We start from the raw sequence: 27,774 nt of genomic DNA on the forward strand, positions 1-27,774 counted from the left end.
CTGGAGGACCCACCACCTGAGCTGCACCCATTTCAGGGCTTTCTTTAGGCCAGCCTTAGCCTGGCCACACAGCCTGAACACCCATGAGGTGGGCTCCATGCATGCCCTATGAACCCACTTTGAGCCGTCTGAAACCTCTCCAGGATGCAAAGCTGAGAGAGAGGAGTAGGAACAACTGGGAAATTTGGTCCAGATTTGTGTTTCTGCTCCAACTCCAGTCCTGGACATGGCCACACCTGGAGTTTTGGTCATAGGAAGCTGATGAGATTTCCAAAAACAGGCTGGACAAGCTGCCTCCAACAAATCTCAGGTGTGTCCTGTTTCTGAAGCTACCTTAATCTTGGGGTAAGCACTACAGCTAACAGGTGCTTTGCTATCAGACAGTTATTAACTTCTCTCAAGCAGCTATTTTCTAGCAATGCCCCCATTATTATTTCCACATTCTTTTCTGCTAAGAGATTTTTCCAGTTTGTCTGGCAAAATAGTGATCGTCCCAAGCAAATGCTACCAAAAAAATCAAACAGTAAGCACTCTCTTAATTAGGAGCAAATCGTTAATACCAGTTTTCTGCACTCCATTTTTTTCTCTCCTCAGTAAAGTTTTTAAATTCAGGAGTTTCTGAACCAGTTACTCCAGACCCCTGCAAACCGCAGCTATCTTTCACACAGCCCTTTTCCTTTTACAAACCAGGTTTATCACCCATGTAATGATAAACCCCGGTGCCTCGCACATGTCACCTATCAGGAATTCATTATTTTGTCTGTGTTATGTTATACCAGTCGCGAGTTATCTTTGCAGCCCACAGGCCAGAATCAAAATTGAATGCGTCAGCTATTTAAAGAAAATGGAAGTCCTCTTCCAGCAATTTAATTAACTTCCAGGGAGCACGGCTGGGTTTCAGTCCTGGAAACGTTACTGGGGAAAATATGATCCAAGATTCTCAGTCAGAAAATAAACTTTTTTTAAAAGTTACTTTCCTTATATAGCCCCTGTAACTAATCTGTTTTTAATAAACATTTTTCTAGTGGTAGAATGATAGCACTTAGGACATCTCTGTTATAAACCATCTCTCTCACCAAGCCACAAAGAAAAATAATATTGTATACTATTCTACAACATTTTGAAGGCAGATGCTTAGTCTGTAAGCTAAAAACAGCTAAATCACTTATTTCCCAAGGAGGCAAGACTTCATATGCTGCAAATTTACAAGATTAATAATAACCAGAGTGATCTATTATCCTGCTTGCCTGCCACAACATTAGGTTTCTTTAAAATTTAAATAAAATTATGAAAATACAGTAATGGACTTTTTTCCCCAAAATCGAACCACGCCAGAAACTCCAACTTGAATCACACTTTATTTTTAAAACCCTTGTATAGAGAGCTTAAAAGACTAGATTTTGTAAAACCAGGGATTCTGCTTTTTTTTTTTTTTCGGTTCTTGCATTTGCAATTACGAGAGTGGATGAGTACAATTAACTACCACGGAGTTTCAAAACTACAGTTAATGACTAATACTTTGCTTGAGGTTCTCATGACAGGAGCTGCAGAGAACTGATGGGAATTCAGTGTGAACAGAGCAGGAGTCAACTGGAAGCCCCAGATCAGTCATGAAAAGGGAACAGGAGCAGAGCGTTGCATCCCTCCTCTCCAGCAAAACGTGCCCAGTTGCATGCACGGGAAGGCAGGGAGCCAGAGATGCGCAGCACCTCACGCTTGCTGGGAACATCAGAGCTGCAAGACTCTTGGGAGGAACCACTCTGCCCACGGCAACCCCGACACCATCCCGTGTAAGGGGGAAAGAACGGCTCACCGAGCATCCCCGCGACATCCTCTTCATCACACACAGGGGGCAGTTATCTCAGCTGGGATCACCAGTTCAGTAAACAGGAAAAGGAACTGGGGGAGCTACACCGATCGTGGTCTGCTGTCATCTTCATTAATCGTTCCTCCTGTGGCCCGCAGCGGTTTTAGACTGCCTTTGGGAAACCAGAGCCGTCCAAAACAGGCGCATACGCAACGGACATGCTGTGGGTGCAATTTTGAAGCATGTACCTAAGTTTTATCAAGTCTTAAAAGCCAGGGTCCTCTCAAAGTGGGACTTGAGTGGTTTATCTTATGTAAAGCCTCTCCAAATGATAAGGTGCATACCCTTCTCCTAACAGCCGAGCCCAGGACCCTGGAGTCCTACTGTGAACCACCTGCAAGGGCCAGCCCCAGAGACCCTGATATTTTCATGCTGTCAGTCCTACCAAACTGCAAAGTCCCTCCAGAGCGATCTTTGTGGTGGAGAAATCGAAAGGGGTTTTTTTTGTTTGTTTTGGGTTTTTGGTTTTTTTTTTTTTTTTTTTTTTTTACTTTCTTCAAGTGTTCACACGTCAGGTTTGCTCACTGAAAATAAACAGATTTCCAAAGAATGCGCTCACCCACTCAGCCCGGGCTAAGGGAGCGCGGCTCTCTGGAGATTGCTGCTCTCTGCCATCAGGACGTTATCTGAGAATGTGAGCAGCGGGTTGGGAAAGGGTTTAACCGCAGAGCTGCAGGAGTCTGAGGCGTTCAGACCCTGGCACCGATCTGCCTGCTCCCAGCCGAAGTCAGCAGCAATGCCGCGCAGTGACCCCATGGCGGGACACGTCCCCACGGAAAAGCTCCCTACGAGATGTGAGAAAAAGCAGCCAGGCAGAGATCACCAGCGTTGTCCGGACTGGCCCATTTCTCGCTTCCAGAAAGCTAATCTCTAGGACTGCAGGCGATTCCTGTATTTACCGGGAGTTCATGCAGCACTAATCCCATACATAAAAAAAATTAACCTGCGCGTTCTCACGTAAGCAGAAATGGTGCAAGAGCCACATTCCAGAAAGTGATTCAAAGCAGAGTTGCCAAATGACAGTGACTATTGAACACGCCAAAACCAAGACGCTGCGAACGGTGGCAACCGCACCACACAAGCGGCACCGCGGCAAAGCCGTAGCCTTGGTACCGTGGGCGAGTTTGGCAGGGGGGGCGAGGCCCACAGCATCTTTGTAAAATATGCTGGTAATTAAGCTAGCACTTTATCAGCAGTGGTCCAAGTGGCCACTTGTGACATGTTACAGCAAATTCCTTCACTTCTGGTGTGCTCACTGGGCCAGGGACAGCTGGCCATGCTCGTTTGCTACGGAGGCATAACACATGGGGTTTTAACAGAGGGAACAATTGCTGCAGCTACGTTCTTCTGCAAAAGGCAACTGTTAGGGGCAGAGCTGCCCTTGGAAAAGGAAATTGCTCTTGCAGCACACTGTTCTGCCCTCCAGTTTTCTTAAATACTTTGGAAGGTAACCACAGGCAATCCACTCCTTGCACCATCTCTGCAGGAGCACGGAAAATAACCACGGCCACAGTTCTTGGGTATGTGAAGCAACGCTTAGAAACCTATTTATGGCAAAAGATAAGGAGTCAATGTTAAGTTTAAACCACACAAGAGAGGCTTTCACCACAAAGGTACTTCTTAACTTTAACCCCTTTTCTCGAGAACTGAGGGCCTGTGCACCGGTTGCTATAGCTCAACAAGTTACCTCTTGTCAAGCGAACAGCGGTTCTCTGGTTATCTGTGCCTAAACTACGTTAAGCTTGGGGTGTCTTAGGGTGTTCCTGGGAGATCAAGTAAGATGAGCAGTGATTCTAGAGACAAACGCAGCGTGCTGCAGCTACAAGCAATGTCCTGTGGGTCACAAAGCAGGTCTACAGCATGAACGGGAACAGAAATTGTCTGTACAGCCAGCCCATCCAGTTGATCTTGGCTGCAAGGGCATTGTTTCCTCTTTAGAGCTGTGAGAGCACGCCAACACAAAGGAGGAGAAGTTGTGATGGACTTCACAGTGCGAGGGACTGGCATTTGGAGAAGCAGCAGCCTTGGGCAGCAGCACCAGCACTTATTTGACAACTACGCACCAAAAGAAAAGCAGAGCATCTCGCTTTGGCAGTGGGATGCGACTTCCCCTCCACATTTGAGCGGACAGCTCTTTACTGAGCATTTTTAAAGCACAGTTCTTGAAGGCTGTTGTAGCTAAAGTGTAAATGCACCTCTTTTCCTATAGGGAAACTCAGCAAGTAGTAAAATATTAACATGACCAAAGCCAACCCTCTGAATTTCTATTTGTTTAGTGAGCCGTTTCCAATTGAAGGTCTTTTCCCCTGGCTTGAACAGGTCTGAGCGCAACCCCACCTCCTCCCCGCGGCCCCCCGCGGCCAGTTACCACAACCAGTGCCCGGTAAAAAGCGACGTCCAAGGGCACGTGCAGCCTGACGGTACGGCTTGGGACAGCTAAAGCCCAGCAAGCGGGTGGCACGCCAGCTACAACACAACTGTCAGGTCAAGTGCAGGACGGGGGAGGCCCTGCGGGGCAGCTGCAGAAGAAAGCGGCTCATTGATCGGTGGTGCGGGCAGCTGACGGGCTCCGTGCGTCTCTCCGCACGCGCTGTCGCTCTACGGGGCGGGGTCGCAGGCAAGGTCGTCCAGATGGACCCAAGCCCCACAGCAAAGCACAGGCTTTCTGGTAGGAGCGGGACCTTTCTCCTCATCCCACTTTGGGACCCACAGTTCGGGGAGGGGAGCAAAGTGAGATAGCTTGAAAAAAGTGTTTTGACTCATAGCCTGGTCACAAAAGGCATTACTCACCCTGCAGACTCAGATTTTATCCAGCCCAGCAGCGCATTTCACTTTCTTCAGCCATTGCTCTCGGCTGGACTTTACCCCCATTTCTGATTGTTTGCAATACAATGCCAACACAGAAAAACACATCCATCAAGCACACCAGTATTAGAAAGGAAAACGTTATTACCTGGAATAGTCTCCTTTAGCTTCCTACAATTGAAAAACAGTGACAGAATTAAAACATGATCTCTTCAAAAGTCCTCGATTTTCCCAGCATTGTTCACTTCCCCACTCCCACAGCTCCGCGGCCGGATCCTGACCCCAGTTACGCTCGGTGCAAGGCACGGAGGCTGCCTCCACGTAGGCAAGAACGGAATTCAGCCCTTTACGCTTCCAGCCGCAGGTTATCCACCTACATCATAAGTAAAGCCGCTTCCAAAATGGGGGTGAATTTCACACTGCAAATCAAGTGTCACCTTTCCTGCATGAGAAGCAAAATACAATTCTCTCTCCGGCCGACCACATCCAGCTAAAGGTTGGCGTTACAAGCAGGTCAGCAGCTGAGAGGAACTGCGCTCAGTCGAGGTGAAAACAGCAGCTCAGGCAGCCCAAGGCACTGCAGCACTTTGTCACTGAGGATGCAGTGGGGAAAACGCCCCAAGATTTTAAAAGGTAAAGTCTTCTTTCATAAATAACCAGAGTTTAAGCCTGAGTATAACAAAACTTTTCCTCAGGAGAGGAAAAACTGACATGGTATATTTCAACATAACAGAGGTATCAAAGACATATGCTGTGAAAGAAAGATTCACAGGCATAATACAGCAAATTTCGCTACAGCATCGTAATCTTTTCTTCCCAGAACACATTTAAACTAGAACAAGTGATAAATTGGATGGGAACCTGCCCAAATAAATGACTTCCTTTGATGAGTTTTTCCTTTTTCCTTCCCCCCTTTCAATTGAAAAATTCCTCAAATAAATATTTCGCACAATTGCCTATAAGAAAGACAACTCTGAACTTTTTTAGCTTTCCTTCTCCTGCAACTGTGGAGACTACAGAACGATTCTGCATGATTTTGTTTTTATAGAAAAGGAAAGAAAAAAAAAAAAACAAAAAAAAAACCCAGGAAGACAGCAGGCAGCCGAACAAGCCCGAATTACCGCTCTCAGAAAACCGGACCAGGCACAGGAGGGAGAGGCGCTTACCTGCAAAACCAGGGCTGCCAACTTGAACACCGTCTCGCTGTCCACCTCGATCCGCCCCTGCGCAGGGAAAAGAGCGGAACCTCAGCCGCGCGCTCCCCGCACCGCCCCGGGGGCGGCTCCCAGCCCCCCTCCCACCTCCCCCTTGGGTCACCACGTCCACACCCACCCCGCCCCCCCTACTCCCCTCGGTCCAGCCCCCTTTTCTCGCCTCCGCGTGTTTTCTTCACAAATCTTTTCTTGCATCAGGGACCCGACGGTGCAAAAACGCACGGGAAAAACCTTCCCGTGAAGCGAGGAGGCGAAGGTGGAAGGAAGAGGTGTTATGGCTCAGGGATGGTGGCTATGCACGCCCCGTTAATCACAAGAACGGCGTAACTCGGCATCACTCGCTCACACAGTCTGGATCTTACAGCTTCCAGTTCTTGCGTGCAACGCTGCAGTTGTAGCGCGATGTAGTACAGACCCCCATGCTGGAAATGTGTCTTGACCCCACTCCAAAACCAGTCCTGACAGCCCTATGCACTCTGTGGCTTCAGAGGCGTGCAGCTGATAAATGCCAAAACATCAAAACTCCACTAAGATCCTTATTTTCTTACTTGCAAAGTTAAGTGCAATCTTTCAAAGGCTGTTTTCTTACAAGCAAAAACCCTTTTAGGTCTATACTGGGACCAGCAGTGACACTGGAAGAATAAAGGAGATGCAGTGGTGGTTGAACTCGTGTTGTCAATGGTACCTTACACCCACTGCATCCTGCAAACTACATATAAAGAACAAAACACGGAGTGTGTTGTTTTGTTTTGTTTTTTTTTTCTTCTTGATCTTCTACAAGTGGAGGTAGTGAATACGATCTCTGTCACCCACCACCAAAATCCTAATGCATCCTCTATCCCCACGATCTGTTGGCTGAACGAGGGGATGAAGCAGACTGAAAGCTGAAATGGTGCCAAACCCAAGGTAGCAGGAAGATCTACAGAATTACACACAGACACAGGGAAATGACAACTGAAAATATACAGGGCACATCTGGAGCTGGGCTAATTTACCACAGCTGCAGGTCTGGCCCACAGAGGCTAAATTCAAAAGTGAGCAAACAAATAATTCAATTTTCATGGAGAAGAAGTTTTTCTGCCAGCTTTGTCAATAAACCGTTCCAGCCGCAGCGCTCCCCCGGGCTGCTCCACAACAGCAGACCAGGAGGAATTTCCCCTTCCCAACAGGTGTGGCAACAGCTATGCAGAAGCAGCCTCCAAAGCATTCCCAAACATATTTTATTGGAAGAGGAGGGGCACATCACAAGTTAGGAGGAAAGGAAAAAAAAAAAAAAAAAGCTTCAAGTTGATCCTTCCTTCAGATCTTTCATGTTGATGCTTAAGAGAAAAGGCAAGGATTGCAGCCCAGAAACTCTTCACATAGGTGCAATTTTAAGGCACTTTGTTACTTCCAGGTCTGTATCAGGTTAGTCTTTGTCATGCACATCCAAGCTGCCTTTATTTTAAGCTTAAATTGCATCTGCTCAAACAGCCTCCGAGGCCAACTGCGGCAGTGGGACGGTGACAGGAGATCAGGTCATCCTAGCACCGTCAGGCAGGGAACCCAGACATGAGAAAACACCATCACAAGAAACCTCTGCTCAGCAGGGAAGATGGGCTCTGGTTCAGCAAAGCTGTCCCTGGACCACAAAATAAGGGAAAAGGGGGCCAGAAGGACCTTAAAAGCTCATCAAGACCCTGCCCCGAGGCAGAGTCAGATGTCAAGAAACTCACCAAGATTCACTATCCAAGTGCATATCTCACGTCAAAGGATGCTCTTTGTTGCTTGTTCCAAGGAAAACTCTGGAGCACTTGAGCTACTGCAGCAGCAAGTCTCTGCTGACCCATAGCAGTAGCTGCTGCTGGCATTACAGGGGTGTTTGGGACTTAATACCCAAGCACCTCTTCGCTTTTCCATCTTCAAAGCACCTCACAACCATTAACTAATTAGAAATAGTAATTACGAGGCTGCTCTTCCATGTTTATTTACTTGGTCCTAAATATGAGCATTAAGAAACTCGAGTCACTTTACCAGGCTGCTATGGCATTGCCGCAAACATTAAAAGGGATCCCACAAAGCGCTTCATTTAGGGTTTTAGGAGACCAAACAGGCTGAAGAGGGACTGCCTTCCTCAGGTGATGAAGTTTCAGTCTTTGCTTTCATGGTGAGGGTTCTGCTCACATTTGAATATGTTTTCTTAGAAGCTATGTTGAGAAGCAAACAGTTAAGAAGGTCCTCCCTAACCTGACCCCTTCTCAAGTCAGACACTGAAGGTGTCTTGGCCACAAAGGGACCAACAAGACAATGCGGGTGCAGGGCTGCCACCATGGCTCTCCAGCCATCGCAAACGCCAGAACAGGGTGGACCAGCCCTAATTATAGTCACGTATCACCAAGCAACACTGGCAGGAGATGGGGTCACCCTAAGGGAGGCTCTGCAGTAAAAAAAAAAAAAAAAAATTCAAAGAGCAATCAGAAACCTTACCCTTTAAAGGGGCTAAAAATCAAAGAAAAGCGATGCAGGGAGGTGAAGGGATTGCCCTGCAGTCAGCAGTAGCTAAGTAGCAGAATGAGGATTTGAAGCAAGGAATCCCAAAGCCCAGCTGAGTCTTTATCTACTACACTCATGCTGTACAAGTGACAGTCCCTTGGACAATTCCCTCTGAGCCTGGAATTATTTTCCCATCATAACAGAAAATTATTTGCCATCTGGTTCCCCAGTTGGCCATTGCTGTAATGTAATGCAGCCCTGCCCTGGGCTGTCGAGGAGTTTGGACATCCCTTGGCTTGACAGAAATCCATGCAGCGATGTGTGCCACTCAGGAGAGCAAGACCACGACTCTTCCCACTCATTCAGGCAATATTTTGATTTTTATAACCATCCTTCTGTCCCTGAGGCTGGCAGATGGGGGTCTCTGTTTTAGCATTGCTTTAACAGCGAGATCGGATTTCAAAAATAGATGGGGAAAGAGCTGCAAGGAGATGCATTTGCAATGCTTGCAATTGCCGGGGTAATTTAAAGCAGAGGCTTTAGCAAGCAGGCGGGGGGGCCTGGAGCCAGGGCAGCAAGAGCTTTCATGGCCGCATGTTGAAGATGAAGATGGAAGGTTTTCCTAGATTTATCCCAAGTGGGAACAAGGTCACTGGCGTGAGGTTAAGTAGATGGATGTAGTTCAGATAATGGAATTTTATTCTTCTATATTTTGGATGTAAATAAGTTTGAACAGACTAGCGCGTGCAGCTCCAAGGAGGGGATGAAACTGCTGGTTTTCAATTAGTTTGCCCAGGGACCGATCATTTTAACTAAACAAGACAGATCCAGCCCTTTGTGTAGCTCTCCAAAAGGCTACCGGCTTATCGAAACACTACGCTTAGTCCAGAGGATTCAGGTGGTGGCTTTTGTCATACCAACCAACATCAGAGTAACCCAAGGCTGTAGCAGATGTCTATCTAAGCTGGGTGGCAATCACTGTACAGCAGGAACAGGTCACCATCTCAGCAGCAACTCCTGCCTTCCGTGCCCATGGGCAGAATTTAGCCCCCGCTTCAGAGAGGAGCTCAAATCTTTTGCTGCACAGACACAGACGTATGAACGCGATAAAAATCACAAGGCTCGGTCATGAATAGAGCAGCGAACCCTCATTAGACACAGCAACAACACTAGAATGGACTGTCGTAGAAATACAAGTCTGAAATCCTGATGAAAACACAGATCAAGAATGATGATAGATGAGCATTAACTGTGCTACGCAAATCTTTAGACTGTAAACTCAGATTAAAGCAGATTAATAAAAAAAGCAACACATACAATTGTCATAATTAACTCTTTGAGGCCAGAGCAAGAAATGAAAATGGATATGGTTTGTTCAAACCGCACATATCAGCGTAACCTCTGGAGGTTAACAAAAACATTTCACCTGGAGATTTCAGAACTGAGATACCAACACACTTCTTCCCTCAAACCAACGCCTTTAAAAATGTATGTTAATCAAAGACATCCCCAAATACACACACTATGACTGAATAGCCTCAAGACACTCACAATATTGAATATGATTACCTGTGATTACAGAAAGGTGATTTTAAAAAGCTGGAAGAAGGGTGCAATTAGACAGAGTGAAAGGAAGAACCCAAACATCTACAGCAAGGTGTTCAAATCAAGGGAAGCAATTAGTTGGGTGTGGACCCAGCCCAAGTGAAGTAAGCAATGCCAGCACCCATGTTGTTCTTAACCAGCCCCACCGTGACTTCCCACAAGGGATCCAGTATCACCATGGTGTGTCCTGACAGCCAGGGGATGCTAAGGCAGGTCCCTGCAGCCCAGAGAGCTTCGCAGCCTTTCAGCCTTGAAGGCTTCTTTGGGAACAAGGTGGCCTGAGCTTCAGGGACAGGCTGGGGAGGGGAGGGGTTGTTGGCCACAACCTGTTACACAGCACAGGTTGAGCAGCACGGGAGGAACTAGGTCAACAACTCGCTCTGTCGGTGTGGCTGCGCTGGGTAATTATACTGAGGATTCAAACAATGGCAGCAAATTAATAACCCTCCAGCTTTATAGCACCTGTCCTCATTACCAGCATTCACGCCTATGTCTCAGTCCCGGTGGTGGCACCTGCTGTTCACACTGCCCTGTGATGCACCCGATGCCCCATCCCATCCTGCATCAGAAGCTCCAGACTTTGCTGAGCATCTCAACTAGGACCAATTTCCTAAAGACAGAAGTGCTGGGCTGAGAAAAAGCACAGCAAAGCAAGCGGTCTGCCTCCACCACGTCAGGGAGGAAAGTAAAGCACTAAACCAGCAGGAGACGCAGAATACGAGCTCTTAGAGGAGCAAATTAAAGGCTGGTCCTTCTGACCCTCCTCAAAATGGCACTTCAGGTTTGCACTCATGCTGCACTTACCCCACGAGGGAGCACAGCCTGAGGAGGCCTCACAGCATAAGGCCCATGACATCTTCCCTTTCATCCACTAAGCCCCATAAGCCCTTCCTACCCACAGGAGAGCACAACCTGAGCCCCAACACAGCTCAGTGCATGTGCAGCAGCCACCACTGCTCTCTCCTGGCAGGACCTGCTGCTTCTCATCTTAGCGGCTTAGGCCAACCCAACTGAAAAAAAAAAAGCTAGTAGTGCCTCATGATGAGCAAAAGCTTCAAGTTTCTCTGTTACACCCTTTATTTTTCTGTCTCTGCTAGCCACCCTCATCCATCTCCCTTGCTTGCATTTTGCGCTCCAGCTAACACATAGATGAAACCCCAGGGATAGCAGGAGCTACTCCGAGAGTTGTCTGCCCAGTTCAGCGCAACAGGGGCACAATTAGTGCTGCTCCTTTTGCATTAATACAAGAGTAAAAGCAGAGAACGAGAGAAGGAAACAAAGACTTCCCTGTTTGCAAGCCAGGTATACGGTGTCATTAGATTTAACATATAATCACAGCCTTTCACTTTCCTACCCCAGCATGACAGTGAGATACCCAACACGCACCAACAACAGAACAGGCTGAGCCGTCACAGCATCTTTATCCTGTGGCCTGAGATCAAAGGGGCAAAACTCTCCGTCACAATTAACACTGGTAGTTAGACCAAGGAGGAGGCAACTACGTCAAGAGATGCGAGGTATGAAACTCTGGCTGCAAACCAACAATCTTCATCTGCAACAGGTCAGCCCGGCTGGGATGCAACCTACACCTCCCCTGACAGGACTCTCAACAGGTCCCTGAGGCACCATCAGCCTTGGACCAACCTCAGCAGCACTGGAGTCCCTTGACTATATCCACACCATGACTAAGTCCCTCCCCAAGCCACTAACACCAACCTCATGTGAGGTCTCATAGGATAATAAAGAGAAGGGCCCCCCTGGAGATCTTCCAGTTTACATCAGCAGGGGGGTGCTGCCTCCTCTTCCCATCACATTTTGTTCATAGGCATAACCGTGCTCCATCCTTCTCATCCGCTGATATGCTGCTGAGGGGTTTGGTCCATGGTGGTGGCTGCCAGCAGCCATGGAAGGTAACAGCTCTAAAGGTGCAGAAGGCCAGCTCATCCTGCTGACCGTTGTCCTGGGCTTTACACGTGCCAGGAGCAGAATGGCAAATAAAGGCAATGGACAGAGCATATTTTAATGGCCTTGGCTAGAATCAGACTACACAGCACTAGGAGTCTGCATGGGAACGCTCCCCTCTCCCCCTTGAGAGGGGGCAGAATTAGGAAATATCCGTTATAAAACTTTCGAGAGCTCTCTGATATATGACCACTTTGCTCTCCATGAGCTGGAAGCCAGCCAGACTTTATGCTCGCACCAGGGGCCTGTTTCAACAGCTCTTCTTGGTAAGCACTGGTCTTCAGGCTGCCAAGTGCTCACAAGCATTGCTGTTCACGAAGCTATCGCGGTTACAGACTCCTCTGAAAACTTCTATTTCCTTTAACTTTTTAATTTTTCTTTTTTTTTTCTTTAAGCAATTCTTGCAAATCCTTGGGAAAAAAAATGGGAAATTAAATAAATAACCCCCGCAACATCCAAATATAGAGAGGAAAAGGGGAGTACAGCCAACTTGACCAAGATCTTAGTTTACAGAACATATTTTAAGGACTGGCAAAGAGTCAACCGTATGGCTGCAGAGCTGTATGGAGGTTAGCTCCAATGCATAATAAACTTGACAGGGCCTTGCTAGCCAAGTAGGGTGTTATTTTTTCAAACTTGGCTGTTTTGCAAGAAGACAAGACTAATTTATCTTTCCAAATTTATCATCAACATGTGCATGACCAGTTCTGACCCACCTCCTTAAAAGTATCCCAGCTACGGTCACGGGCTGTGCAATAACACGCTGAACGTGTTATGAAGCTCCCCCACCCCTGTGCAAGCACATCAATTCTGAGATACCCATTTCACCTGAAACCAAGTGCTTGGCCTTCACTCTTTTCAATTCCAGCTGTACAGTAGATTTCAGAGATGGCTATAAATCTCATGTTCAGTGACAGGAAAGAAAGCTTTTAAATTGAAGTTGTCGCCACTGAAGGTTTGTTTTCAGGCAGCAGTTCTCAAAGCCTTGAAGAAGAGAGGCACATAGGAACACAGAACCCAGACGCACACAATGCATCCTTCCAGCCACTGCATTATCCCAAAATCCACAAACATGTTTAGAACTAAGTCACTGGGAGGCCCTTCCATAGATCTGGAGATTTAAGTTTTACCAGTTCCCACCTCCTGCTTGGTGGCCCAGGCTGTTTCTGGAAGCAGATACAGCTTCTCCAAGCTCCAACCCAAAGAGCACGGATGCTGGAGAGCAGGAGCCAGGCAGCTGGGCTGGACCACACAGGACTGAGATGGCCAGGGGACTGCAGCATCAGACCAGGTGGAAAAAAAAAAGTGGGCAGCTCGACATGAATGGAAGGTAGGGTGAGAGCACTGGCAGCATTTGGTACATCGGCTGGAGGCCAAGGTTTGTGCACGCGCCAGCAGTGAGGAAACACCGAGCTGTCTTATGAGGGGAACAGCAAACGTTGCATTCAGTTCATGTGCAAGGAGACGCGGGGAGGGCAAGGCCAGCAAACACCAAATGGGTCACGCTGGCAAATCCAGCAGAGGAAGTTTATTCTCCAGGTGCTTAAAAGAAGCATCATGTTATGCCGCGCAGAATCATAGAATCACGGAATGGTTTAGGTTGGAAGGGACCTTTAAAGGTCATCTAGTCCAAAACCCCCGCAAGGAGCAGGGACATCTGACTAGATCAGGTTGCTCAGAGCCTCATCGGAAGATGTGCTGATAGGGCGGTGGGTTGAGATGGGAGTGCAGCAGGAAGCAGCAGCCAAGGATGCCTTGCACTCAGCGATTCTTTGCTCTGGGTGCAGAACTGTAACACTGCTACAACATGATTCACAAGAGTAAAAAAGAGGTCTCAGGGGACATCAGGGAACCCCCTGGCTCCCCAGCTGCTGGCATGGGATGAAGGCAAGGCAGAGGGGGGCTGCACAGAGAATACCACAAACTTGGCGTGGGGCAGCAAAGGTCCCATAGGCACAAAGGAGCTTGGACGGTACAGATTAGCACAAAAGGTGGAGGAGTGGGTGGGGAGTAGAAAAATACATTTTTGGCAGCAGAGATTTTATTGCCTATCTTGTCCCTTCCTTGCCAAGATGTCTACAGAAATTGCAAAATGCATGAACCCCAGATTCCTGCAACCTCTGGCAGGGGAAAGTGGTATCCGATTTGCAGAAAGGAGCAGAGATTTGCAGGAAGGAATGTGGAGTCAAAAGGTGAGGAAGAACAGCGTGGCTGTGCACTACAGAGCCAGCCTTCACCCTTTTCAGAATGGTCATGCAGGTTTTAATTCCATTATTTATTATTAAGAATCCATATTTTGCAATATATTATCTAATTCATTTAATATGCTATATTATTTATGCTGAATTTTTATTCAGCTGGGAGCAAAACCTCTCCAGAGTCATCTAGGGCAAGACAACCACCACACGCTGCCCGGCAACTCCTGCCCAGACCCAGAGATGCTGGACTTCGTTAGGGAGATACCAGTCTCTGATTAGATACACTTACAGGATTGCCCACAGATCTCTCTGAATACTGTAAATACATTCCTGCTGCAGCCTCTGAACCTCGTAAGCCACAGATAAATCCTCTCCAGAGGAGGGACTGGCACAAAGCTGTGTTTGGGCTGTATTTGCCCACGCCTTCGGTTGGCTCTTACGGTGCGTCCCACATGCCGGCGGGAGCCGTGACACGCACCATCCCGCACGCAGGGCAAGGTCACGCGCTCACCCTCTGCTCAGGAAAGCATCGTTTCCCTTTAAAGCACACAAGCCGTGGAAGCAGAGGTACCTACACACACACTGCTGCGCTGCCAACGCATGCCAGCCCTCAGGAATGTCTAAAAGACACAAATGCAAACTCCTTCAAGCGTGAGGCCTCTGCACCACCCTGGATTTGGGCTCTTCCACTCACTGTGTCCCCTGTGGGGAAGAAGCTACCACAAAAACTTTGGAAATAGCTTAGTGAAAGCAAAAACAACCCCACGACTGGCTTTTAAGCAATCTTATCCACGCAGGTCTCCTCACACACCAGTATTGCAGCATTTATCCTCTGAGGCACATTCCTGGCCCACACAGAGCAGAAGCTTCATGCAAAGATCCAGGTTAGGACACGGCCCTGGCAGGGCATCCTCCAGCCCACCTCCTGCATCATGGAGCATCCCAGAGCACACGGGCCGGGCGAAGGCTGCTGCTTTTTAAGACCCTGGGTGTTTCCCACTCACACAACCAAAAAAAAGGAGAGGGAAAAAAAGAGAAAAGCTAAGCTAATGCAGGTCTAACCTCCTCAAGCTGGATTAACAACTGAGAAATGCCGGGGAACATTCCTCGCTGTCATCAGTGAGTATCAGCCACTCGCTTCGCCCGAGCTGGGGATCTACTTGTATCTGGTAGCTGACACAGCCCATCCTGCGCCTCCTTCCCCACATCCCAACGGAGCCCGGCAGCACCGCGGGAGCGCACACACCGTGCGAGTGCATCCTGGGTGCCTTTGTGCATCCTCTTGCCCATGTCCCGTGGGCTTAATTATGAGAATTGGTCCTGTGTGCGTTTCATGAACAACTCCAAACCTAGAGGTGGACCATAAGTTCACCAAGTAGAATAAAATATTTTTAAAAGATCTCATTTCAAGGTTAAGAGCCACTGGACCAAATGCCTCTTGAAAGTAACTAAACTGGCTTCTGCTGAAGTAGCTATGGGTTTTTGCCAAAGCTGAGCTGCAAAGCTGCCCAGCACAGAAAGCGCTGTGGGCAGAGCAGGGGCTCTTGGCTTTCGTTATTACATGTTGAACCGCTCAGGGCTCCCCGCAGAGATCCTTCTCTCACGAGGACACGATGCTCCCATCCCTCCACTGCCCATGGGAACTGGACATGAGACATGACAGAAACCCCTCTCTGCCTCTGGCAGATTTGCTGGCAGGAACAGGGAAGCCAACACTTTGGGTTGTTACCAATTAGAGCACACACCTCCCAAGCCACGGGGGAAATAGAAACCAGCTGTCATTCAAACCTCTCCCGGCTCCCGAAGCCCCGAAACTGAACTGGATGATGCACAGTCTGCTTACTGCGGCACGCCGTGCCTCATCCGTGCTTCACATGCTATCAGCACTTCATTCCAGTAATATAAATCTGTGCTACTTGAATAATAATATTGATCCAGGCCAGAAGTGACTCATTATTGGTTTGATGACATGTGCGTCTACAACCAGCAAGGGCATTTTTTTTATTCTTCTCCTTTGCTTTCTCTTACACTTGATGCATACATACAAATACATATACGTGCACTCAGTTATTTTAAAGTTGACTAGCATTTGTTTCAGTACTAGTGGCATTTTTCACATTCCACCTTAAAAACAAACCCATTTTCCAATTCCAAAATTATCTGTGCTGTCTGTCGAGTTAAACTGCTCCAGTTTTCCCCAAAAGGATGACTACAAGTTGCCAAGACCTTCAGTTTAAAATGGCAAATACATCAAATGGAGATTTGCTTTTTATTAATCTTAATCAGTGAGGCCAGAAGTTCTTCAAGCATCTTTAAAAAACTTTAGCATGTTGTGAAAAGGCACCAACTTCCTCCACTCTTCCAGAAAGCAATTCCTGAACAAAGCAGTTTGCCATTAACACCACTTGCATGTCAGGTTTCTGATTCCACCATAAAATAATGAATGCTGATACTGAATAAAATCCTCTAAAATATGAAGCCTATTCAAAGTGAACACTTTGGCCAGCTACACTGAGCCAGCTAATGATACAGGGTTGTCTTCCAATACAAGGTTGTAAGAACCAAGTGACCCTCTCAGGCTGATTGAACCATGAGTAAAAAAAAAAAAACCAAACCCTCAAATAGGACATTAACTGGAAAATTCCAGAAAGAAAAACATCCCAGGCATTGCTAAAGTTCATTGAATGGCAGCTGCTATTGCACCAGTGGTTATCAGGGACATGGCAAAGGTGGCTGCCACACCACCGTGCAAGGTGGCGGAGGAGCAATAAAAGGGAGATAGATGCACACGAGGAGCTGACGGACGCTGAGCCTTACCTGGTGTACACAGGACTTGGCGTTCAGAAAGAACAACTCTACTGTAGTTTTGTCCTTGAGAAAGGAAATGCTTTCAATGTAGAACCTGAAAATTAAAATAATAATAAAAAAGAACAGTTACTGCCTTGAATAGGTTTCATCTTCCTCCCAAATAATTTTATTTCCTCAGTGTTTTGTTCTCTAGCACTAAAACAGCACAGAGGAACTATGAGCTACTGCACTTAATTTCCTGCCTATTAGGAGGGAACAAGCAGAAAGTTACAGGCCAACAGCACACAGGGAACAACAAACTCCTTGTTCAATAGATCACAGATATCTGATGAATTCTCATCTCATTTGAAAAACCCTGTCGAATGCTAAAGGAGCAAAGCCCGTCCCTCCTCTGCAGATAAAGCCACAGAAGCAGGAAAGGCAACTCCAAACGGCACGTTGCAGGTTGGGAAGCGGGCCAGCGCTGGGCTGGAGGAGAGGGGCCAGCATCCATTAACTTTGCTCTAAACAAATAGGAAAAAGCAAAAAACCACACAAGGAATGCTTTGGGGCCGGCTCCATCCCATCGAGCACATCCATCCTGATGACAAGGGAGTTTACATGGAGGAGCTGCAACTGGCTAAGTCTTGCAGGCACCGCTCTGCGCAGCACTTGCTGCCTTCCTCCCCGGCCTGACCCTGCCTTCCTCTTCCCCAAGCACATTGCAGAGGCACACATCAACAACAGCAATCCCGTTACTGGTTACTCTGGCCCAGTCAAGAATAGCAGATGGATCCCAGTACATTTTAGAGTGACACTAAACGTCACGTACACCGCTGGCACTCTGCAAAAGCATGCACAACCTGTCTGTGCGCTTCCTTGACTCATTGAGAGCCTCAAACCAAACAGCGCGGAGATTTGTTAGATAGCGCAGAGAACACTAATTTGAGCAGTGCGAAACTGCCAAGTCAGTTTAAAGAGAGACAAATTTGGGTGAAGATGGTCCTGTCAACCCTGCGTTAGCTGGATCTGACAGTAGGATACCTGTGCTTCAGCTCCTTACAGAGGGTGAATGCATTGGGTCCAGACTCTCCCACCGATGCCACACAGAAGGGACACTTTTTTTTCCAGCCCAAGCAAGACTTGGACCACCACCACCACTGCCCCAGCAGCACACACCACACCAGGGCTTCTCAGTGCCTTGCCTTTGACAGCAGGAGGGTTGGATGGTCACCGGACACACAGCCCACTGTTGGTCACAGCCAGGCCAGTCCCTCCCGCAGCCCCGTGGCACTGCTAAGGCTCCTCACAGCCCTAAGCACCAGCCACTGATCTCTTGGTGTTGACAACTTGCAAGACATTGAAAGAAGCCCCCAGCAGCAGCATGGAGCACGTGCTAGGAAGCAGTAAAGCTAGCAGCTGCTGCACTTCTCGGGAACATGTGCAGTATTAATGCTGTGACTGGAGACAAGCAATACATTAATAGTAATTGTTTTAATATTTCACATTCCGACAGCACGTTCCATCAAATTAATTTAAAGCACTCCCCAGAATGCCTCTGCAAGATAAGGAGATAATTTACCCATTTTACAGGCATGCTGCCTGTGCAAGGGGCAGACCCAAGCCCAGATATTTGAAAGGCCTTTCTCCATCTCCATGACTCGCCTTTCACCGAGAACTGCAGGAGCTTCCACCCTCTCTTGATCACATCAGATAAAAAACAAATGTAATGGTAACAGCTTTGCTAAACTTCACTTTAAATACATTTGAGTGTTTCTCTCCATAAATGCAGAGCATCAGAGGGCAGGAGCCTCACTCTTCGTCCTTTCCCAACCTGCTGCCAGACCCATCCTGCACCACATGGACCTTCCTCAGCCTGCTAAAGCCTTCCTCCCTCCACTGAACCAAAAAGGTGATTTTCCTCAGCTGCTGACCTCAGTTGCACTTGTAGTTTCTTTCAACTAAGAGTCAGATATGTCTGACTTATCCTCAGAAGCAGGAAAGTACCCTTGGCTCTGAAGAGAGGTAGCTCCCAGTCACCGCTGGTACAGAGCAATTATCACCACGGTACAGATGAGGAACACTGGACTGCAGAGATAAGGATGTTCAGGGGATGACAGGCATGTTTGGGAGCACCATAAAGCATATGTTCTGCTTCAATTTCCGATGCTGTCAGCATCCTTGGAACTAGAATGACATTTTAAGTCCTAAATCTGCAATATAGCGTCCTTCACCAGCTGCATGCATCACGTGAAAACTTACATGGCTGGGTTGAGTTTACGCCAGCTGAAGAAAAATAATTAAAATCCAAAAGGTTTATAATGTGTTTCATTACCGAACAGCAAAAGCTAAGGGTTGAGTTATGAACAAAAGGAGGGTCATAATCATGTGTCTGGGTATCCTCCCCAGTTTTCCAGTATAGCTACTGGAAACCACCCAGTGCGGTGCTGCAAGGTACTGAGAACTGATGCTGTTGCACATTTGCCACTCGTTATGGGAACAGCAGCTCAGCGCCCTGCCTCGTTACACTCGCACCTCACAAGTGACGCTGAAGCAGTATCTATTCTATTTGCTTCTGTGCCTGTTTCAAACTCGCAGGAGGCACGGCCTGTGCAGGAGGGCTCGCCCAGCCCAAGGGACTCCCGGGTCCCACAGTAGCATCCACCGCTGTCGCCTCACGCACTGGAGACCATCCAGCCTGGGGGAAGGAGAGCCAGGCACTGGGGCTCCCTGCCCATCCCCTCTGTGCCACTTGCCCCACACCCAACTACGCATTTCTGTCCAAGCCATGGGCACACACAGCTGCAACTCTGTGTATTTCAGCTGCTCTCATGGGAGTTTAATTAAGTAATAGGCTGTGACGAGGCAAATGTGTTCATATGAGATAAGTGCCTGAACTAACCACCCAAGGCACATGCCATGGAGCAAAGCCTGGAGTCGCTTACTTTTCCAAAAAGTTGTAACAAAATACAGAGCTGTGGGTTTAAAAGTGGCTTTTCTGCTGGAATATCTATCTTCTACAGATCAGACAGTTTCTAAATTGCTAATTATTTCTGTATCCTCCTCCTCCTGCTGCGCTTCTCACTCACTACCCACCTCCTTGGCTCCTAATTTCTTGTTTTGGATCTCACAGCCCTGGAGTAGTCAGGCTTAAAATTAGCTTCTAGAAGTTGGTCTTTCCAAGCCCACTCCTCATGCATTAACTCTTGGCCAGGTCTCTGCACACCCTGTCCCACAGAGGACCATCTTGCAGAGAGGGCCAAAATGAGCATCACGAGCCAACAGCATTGATCCCCACCAAAGAAATGCTCAAGTCATCTGATTGCCTTCACGGCTTTCTTGGGAGTCATAGCTTTGAGTATCCCAGATCCTCATCAAATACAGTGAATACATTGAAGACCCCATCATCCCTTTTAAAATGGATTTTTTTTCTTTCTGTTAAAAGGGGAGAAGAGAAAAGAAGCTCTCAACTCCATCACAAATAAGCACATATTCAGCAAAAACAAAGCCTTGCTTGTTTGAACTGTCCCCTCAATGACCAGGGTGCGGAGGACGTGGCGAGGTGACAGCGCCAACCAGCCCAGCTACAACAAGAGGCTCTGCCTTGGGAGTGCTTCAAATTAAGCACGCAAGGCATAAATTTACCAAGATATGAAAAGTGAATGAGGTCAGTCTGCTCTCGTTTTCCTCATAGGCTGTAAGAAAAACAAAAACTCCAACAATATTAGAATATGATGCCTGGTCTTTCCTGCCAGCGCAGCTCTGTCTCGCAGGACATGGGGTTTTTTTCAGGCCCTTAACCAGCAGAGCTTTGCCAGCAGAAATCCTCAAGTAATGCAATTACACTGGCCAAAATCATCACTCTGCCAGGGATCTTATCCTCTCCTGGGGACTGACTTAAGATGTGTGAGCAAAGCAGCCCTCAGCGATTCCTTTCAAGTACAGACAGCCCTTAAGTAAGTGTAAGGAAAAGAAAAAGTACATACAATTGTCTAAGTAAACTATATTAAAATTTATCACTATTAAAGACAAGTCAGGCAAAGATAATATTTAAGATATGGTGTTTTAAACAGAAAAAAAAAAAGCCTAGGAACAATGTCCTAGTAACAGTTTAAAAAGTAGCAGGTTTCAAACTACTGTATTGGTAGTTAAATACAAAAAAGAACAGTACTTATCCAGGACCTAATCTCCTTCTAAAAATAATACATCTCTAACATTTATTTCCTGTATCAAATCCATAATCAGCTCATTTAAACAAAAGCCCCTGGTGATAAATAAACCCAAGTGGTAATGTTTTCTTTGTGGAAACAATTACTCACCTAACAGCAAAGTACAAAGTCGCCGGGCCCGGTTTCTTGGGCAAGTCATGGTCCAGGACTCGGTGATCCAGCTGCAGCCAGACGCTCTGACCGCTGTGGAACAGGTTGGGGAGGGGGTTAAAAACGGGGTGGGAAATACAGAAGTGGGGTCTTTTCTCGTGTTTGCTCCAAGTGAGGCAGACAAACATCTCAACTTATTTCTTTTCCTAACTGTCAGATTTTGATGTAATTCACTTTTGGGCCTTGGAGAACACTCTTTGCTGTTGTATTTTCAGCTACAGCACAAAAGTCTTTAGCACAGCAGCCAGAACAACTAAATTTTATTGGAACACCCTCCTTCGCTATAGATGGGGACACTGCCATGGACTTCTCACATCTAGTGGTGGGGATTTGATCTATAGCAGAGGTTGGACGTTTGCCTACAGCAGAAATGGGTCTGATCTGCACGGGGTCCACACAGCTCCACGGCCGTATCTTCCCGCTACTCCTGTCCTGCACCATCCCACTCCCAGCGTGACATAAAACCCCATTTCGGAGCAGAGGGGTTTACTGCAGGCACACTCATTTAACAAGGCAGGTTCAATTGACGAGGGAAGGAAGCCAGAAAGAACACAAAAATCCTCCAGAGCCCAAATAACCTCCCTCAGGACCCTGTGGGTGCCCCAAAAGGCTGGGGCATGGGTGCCCTCCAGAGGCCACACGCTCTTTCCAAGCACCCAGCCCGGCCCTGTACACCCAAGGCAGCTTCTGGAGTCCCACTGGTGTTTCCTGGGGATGTCAACAGCTTTCAGGTATTCCCCTGGCAGCACTTTAAAGCTCACCATGAGGGAGCACCAGCCACCAAAAACCTCCAGAAGAATTTTATAGCAGCTCTTCTGGGGAAAAAAAAAAAAATAAAAAAGCCAAGTGCAAACAGGGATTTACAGAAGAGCTGGAAGAAAATATTTTCCAACACTTGAAATGAAAAGGATGTGGCAAAAATATTCTAGGGAGAGCCCAAAATGAGCGTGGCTGGTAAAAAATAATGCACTGCTGTGGTCAGGGCCCCAGAGCAAGTGGCTCCTGCCAGCTCCGTAAGCGTCATCCCCCTTTCCCCAGGGCCGGATGGGAACTGCCTTGGCTGGATGGCCCCAGCAAGGCTCCAACGCGGTTTGTTCATGAAAGCTTCCATCCAGGGCACCGTAAAAAGCTGCAACAGAGAGCAGCAGGGACTAATATTATTCCCACTAGACAAGAAAAGATTGGTTTAGGGGCTGTATTAGCACACAACTCCATTTCCCACTGCCCTAAGCAGCTCTGCTCCAGCCTTTTTAGGGGAGTTGAAGCTAACTTTTCCAGAGACGCTGGCCCTGGGGAGCAGAGTCCTGCCTGCGGGTTTCGGTCCTACACCCAGCAGACTTGGGAAGCGTTTCAGTGCAATGCTGACACACCAGCCTAAACGCCAGCTGAGATTTCAATTAACCCAGCTGACTCCAGGTTCATGCCATGGAAGCGGATGCTCCAGCACAGCACTCCGGAGCATCTCACCCAGCCCAGCGGCAGCCACCGGCAGACAGTGAGAGGGGATGGGATGGGCATCGGCAGCGACACGCTGCACCCAGCATCACCATGCACTTGCAACAACAGGGGGGTTGTGCATCTGAAGCATGTTCTGCTTTTGCAGCTCTTAGAGTCTGCAGAATAGCTTGGATACCTAAGAGTAATAAGGAAGCTAGAGGAAAGTTGTTTATGGGAAGGACTAACCTCATATTTCACTGCTGCTAGGGAAGATCGGGTTTAAAAAAACTCAATAATACATTTGAGATTAAAGTGCAAAGCAATAAAAGCAATTCATTTGGAAAACAAATGCAAAACTGAGGGTGTTCACATGGGAAATTATTGCTGAATCATTTTTTTTTTCCACCTTGTGAGACAAACACAGAAAATGAAAGCGTCAGGGAAGGTATTTTACAAGTATTCTGTTTTGTGCCTGGAAGATATTTTCCACATATTTTCTGGTTTGTGCCTTTCCCTTTCCTCAGCCATGCAGCACAAGGTAAGGGGGGGTGGGGGGGTGGGAAAAAAAGTCTTTCTTCAAAAGAAAAAGTCCTTTTTCCATCACAATAAGCTGCCATGGTGTCGGGGACAGGTTTCACATTGCAATAATTATACAGCTGTTTAAAATAAATGAACATACTTACGTATCATCTATAAACGTAATCCCAAAATACTCCTTTTCTTTCAGGTTGAAGTGTGAGGCCACCAGATCCAGTAACTCCCGGGACAAAAGTTTGGGCTAGTGAAAGGATAAAAATAGTTTAATTTATTTCAATCCAGGCTTTTCATATGTCATAAAAGTTTTCTCTGCAAATACTGACATTTATGTACACATAGCCAAGTTAAAACCCTGTTGCATGACTCAGTACAGACGTGGCTCCATCAGACTCGGGGCAGTCAGATTCGGTGTCTCCGTGGAGCCGCATGGGATGCGCGGAGCACAGAAGAGCGATTGTGTACTTAGCCTGCGACACCAAGCTGAAGTGCACGGACCAACGGCTGCTTTCCTCTTTCTGGGAGAGAGAAAGGCAGCAGCTAAGGCTCTCCCGTGCCTACAGCAGGAGGGATTTTTCAATTAAGAAAATACTGTGTACTAGAGGATCTCATGCTCTGGGCTCTGTTAAGGGAATAAAACATCTCCCCCAAACCACGTTTTTGTTTCTTCCCTTCTAAATCACACAAAAAAAAAACCACCACCACATGGAGTAGCTTTAATACACTATGAATTTTGGTGAAAGCAGGTGAAAAACTGAACACAGAGCTGATGGCAGATATTTTGCTCACTGTGCACAAATACCCAAGAGAAATGCTCCTGCTAATTCAGGTCTGAGGAAGAGCATGCGTGCCTGAAAGCACCGTTTATTCCACTTCTATGAGTTGCTGTAGTAAGAGATAACTTCTCTTCAAGCATCACTTATGCATCAGCCCCCAACAGCGCTGCTAAAGAAAATAAGCAGAGAAATCCAGCACCATGCTACCGCTGCCCAAAAAAGAAGGGTCTGTACCTGGACCAGCAGCTCCAAGTTCCTGTCATCGAGGAGGTGCACCTGGCAGTGCCGGCCCTCCGTCATCTGCAAAGACAGCAACACAGCACCGTCAGAAAGAGCAGGATCCGCGGCTTTCCCGGCTTGCACAGGCCCATGTGCGGCTCAGCGGCAAGGACAGTGCAGAGCAAACGTTTTATCTGCGCTGATACGGGAATTGACTCCGTACTACAGGAACTGACTCCGTACTTGAGCCGAGCATCCTTCTCCAAGGACTCAGTCTGGGGAGCTGCCTCAGCACTCTCCACTGCCATCAACTTCAAATCGCTGTTAGGGGTGCTTAGCAGCATCAGGCAAAAGTAACAAATGCTCAGAGAACTTAATTTGAGGATGACCCAGCCCTGCTAGTACCACAGCCACAAGCAGCAGCAGTAGCCTTTGGCTCTGGTGAGGAGCAGGGATGACCAGGGACCCATGAAATCCCCATCTACCCAACCATCCCTGGGATCAGCCTAAATTTGTTCAGTCCCTTGACAGAGGACCTGGTCTCTAGTCTAGTTGGAGTCTCTATCAGTACGTTAATGCTCTCCCTTGGATAACTTCTCACAAATATTAGAAGTCATCACCTCCACAGGATTCTTATATAGGTGCTTGCACACGTCAAGGAACATGTTTGATCAGAATGATTAAGAACGGGACAAGTTTTACAACCTCTGATGTTATATTTGGACACCACCTTGGTTCCCATTTCACATCACATTTATCTACTGCAAACAAGGTGTCTTTCTCTCTTTAAGAGGAGAGCAATTCAGAAATAGCTGCACATTACACCCTTTTAATATCTGCCCTTTGAAACCTAATCCGTTTCCACGAAAGATTTTACATTATTTAAAATCTGTTCTAATTCTGGACCTCTCACCAGCTTTGGCGAGCACTGGCTTCACAATGCTCTCCGGGCGAGAGCTGGTGAAGGAAACCTGGCTTTTATATTTACTCTCCCAGCCTCAGAGTAACTCATTTTCCTGACAGCACAAGTTTCTCGCAGACTATAAATTCTGAGCTGCAAGCACAGGCCAAGGGTGGTTTGCTTAGATAGAGGATCCCAGAGGAATTAAACAGCAACAGACAGCTGTTTCTCTTTTCAGATCCCTCTGGCTCCGCAGGGATGGGGACAAGGATAGGGCTGAGCTCCGCTGCCACCAGCAATCCCTTATCACCTCCCATCCTGGGACGCCGTACATCCAAACCTTATAAAGACTTAAAAATAAATAAAATTTCTACCCGATTGCAGTATAACCAAAGAGACCTCCTGTCTCCCCTGGCATTGCCCCCGTTTCCACGCGTGGCTGTTTGCACAGCGAGGGCTGCCCAGACACAGCCTTTTCTGTCACCCGTCAGCCCGCTTCAGCTGTAAGAAGCCAAATTAACAAAGCTTTATTGTTTCAACTACTTGAAGCTCATTTTGACCAAAAGCCAGGAGGGAGCCCCCTCCTGAAGAGCTCTGCAAAGAGGTCAGAATGAGCGTCTGCAGGCACAACTCTGTCCAGGGTTTGGGAAAATGGGGCTACAGCATCTGTGGTACCAGCGCTGGCAGCTCACCGCACTAACTGAGCACGTATCATCACATCACTCATCAAAACAGCAATGCTGCTAAAAGGATCATTCGCAGAGCACATCTAGCTGGAAGAAACTTCATCGTTTTCATTTCTCCTATTTCTGTGAATGTGATTTCGTAGAGAACTACCAGATCAAGAGCGACGTATGCACCCTGAGGGGGCATCAGCCCAAAGCTGTGCTAGCCCCAGGCCCGTGCTCCCAGCAGGGTACCACTTCAGCACTTCATCCTTCAGGTTTTGGAAACAGAGCTGCAGCATCCCAATTCCAGCCTCCCTGCGATTTGTCCGCTCACCAAGCACACCAGCTAGAGCTCTTAAACCCATTACCATCTGATCACGGGGCCGTTTGTTCCCGAGAGCCAAAGGTCTGCCGTCATGCGGTCATAAATAAGTCGCATGTTACCACCAATTAATCATTTCATCAGCACACCCTTCAAGGTGGTGCATATTTCTGGCTCTGACTTACTGTTACCAGTCTGCCCCTGTTGCGAAGTGCCTGATCCAATAGTGTTTTTAAATTATTCCCCATCTGTTGCTCTGAGATAGCATAAGGATTGCCATTATTTAACTGCTAGCTGCTTTAGCTTTCACCCAGTGGAATCACATTAATCACTTCTGACTGTTTTAATTGCCTCGGTTGTCTATTGTTAAATAAAAAAGGTTTCTATTATAGCAAACACATCCACAAAGCCTTGTGCTGAGGAGAAAGGAAGGTTGCTGGGAAGATTAAAACATAAAAGAAATACCAGCCATGATCTGTGCTTCTATTCGGCTATCCAAGGTAAGTGCGAGGCACCTTAAGAGTAATTAAGCCTCATGACACCCCTGAAGACAGGCAAGATATAATTATCCCTGACTTTATTGATGAGAAAGCGTAAGGACACAGCTTAAAAGTCTGGTTTACACATATGGATACAGATAACATTTAATACTCAAGTCTCCAGGAATCACATCTCAGAAGAAATCATACAGCTGCTTCCCAGAGAAGCAGCTTCTCAATCAAGAAGTTGCACAAGATGCCAGTGTGCTTAGCAATAAAAACGCCATTCCTGTGACAAACTTGTCAGCTCCCATTTGTACCCCCTGAGCTCTGTGGCGAGGGGCTTGTCACCCCAGGAACGCTCTGTCTCATGGTGGGACACAACAGCAATGTCCAGGGCCATGAAATGTCTGCTGTTGGCTGCAGCTCAAGGAAGAGGGCGGCTCTGGAGCCCTTCTTCCATTTGCTGTTTGCACCCCTCTGCCTCTCAGCCCACGCACGCACACCTGAGGGCTACACCCCTGCCGAGATGCCTTCTCCACCTGGGCAGAGAAGCACAGCATGGATACTCACCGCATGGCACCACAGCCAGATCGAGGAATGCAAGTCTGCTGGGGTGACTACCAGCTTCGCATTTACAGGCTCCAGCCCCTAAACAAAGCGGCGTTAACTAGGGCAGTCCAAACATCAGCCCTCATCCTCCTCTTGAAGACCCAAGGCTTCAGCAGCCAGCACCCTGGTTTCTGCAGCTGCACAACAGCTCCCTCCAAGTATCCCCACCCCATTCCTGATGGGGCAGAGAGCACTTCACTTGGCTTACTCCATACTTACAAACACCATCAGAAGCTAATTACTCCCAGTTACTATCACAGAGCAACACAAGCCCATCCTGTGTCAGGAATGTCGCCCACCAGAGAGGTCATCTCCAGGAGACAGCTCTCCTCACTTGGAGCTGCTCCTCTGCAGTCGGACTCCTACACACAAGCCAGGACTCATTTTCCAAGCCTCATTCGTACAGGGGGCAGAACCAAAAGCTTCAGGGGCTATTGCAGCCACAAGACCACCTCACAAACTTAGAAGCATCAATCACCTTCCACCAGCCCTGTACTGTCCCAGCACAGTGACGCAGAGGTACAACTGCGGTGCCTC

The 27,774-nt window shown here is 47.6% G+C and overlaps 1 protein-coding gene across 1 annotated transcript in view; it reads right to left on the reverse strand.

The window, feature by feature from the left end:
- The window catches only part of FRMD4B (FERM domain containing 4B), an 84,575-nt gene that overhangs the window by 38,132 nt on the left and 18,669 nt on the right, over positions 1–27,774 (reverse strand). The window contains exons 2-7 of the mRNA XM_086755606.1: positions 24,271–24,336; positions 23,410–23,504; positions 21,230–21,322; positions 16,941–17,025; positions 5,839–5,895; positions 4,821–4,843 (exon numbers count right to left, since the gene is read on the reverse strand). Coding sequence (XP_086611732.1) covers positions 4,821–4,843; positions 5,839–5,895; positions 16,941–17,025; positions 21,230–21,322; positions 23,410–23,504; positions 24,271–24,336 — 419 coding nt within the window. The remainder of the gene's footprint in view (positions 1–4,820; positions 4,844–5,838; positions 5,896–16,940; positions 17,026–21,229; positions 21,323–23,409; positions 23,505–24,270; positions 24,337–27,774) is intronic.

Source organism: Chlamydotis macqueenii, chromosome 10 (assembly GCF_036417535.1).
Source record: "Chlamydotis macqueenii isolate bChlMac1 chromosome 10, bChlMac1.mat, whole genome shotgun sequence".
Lineage (NCBI taxonomy): Eukaryota > Metazoa > Chordata > Aves > Otidiformes > Otididae > Chlamydotis > Chlamydotis macqueenii.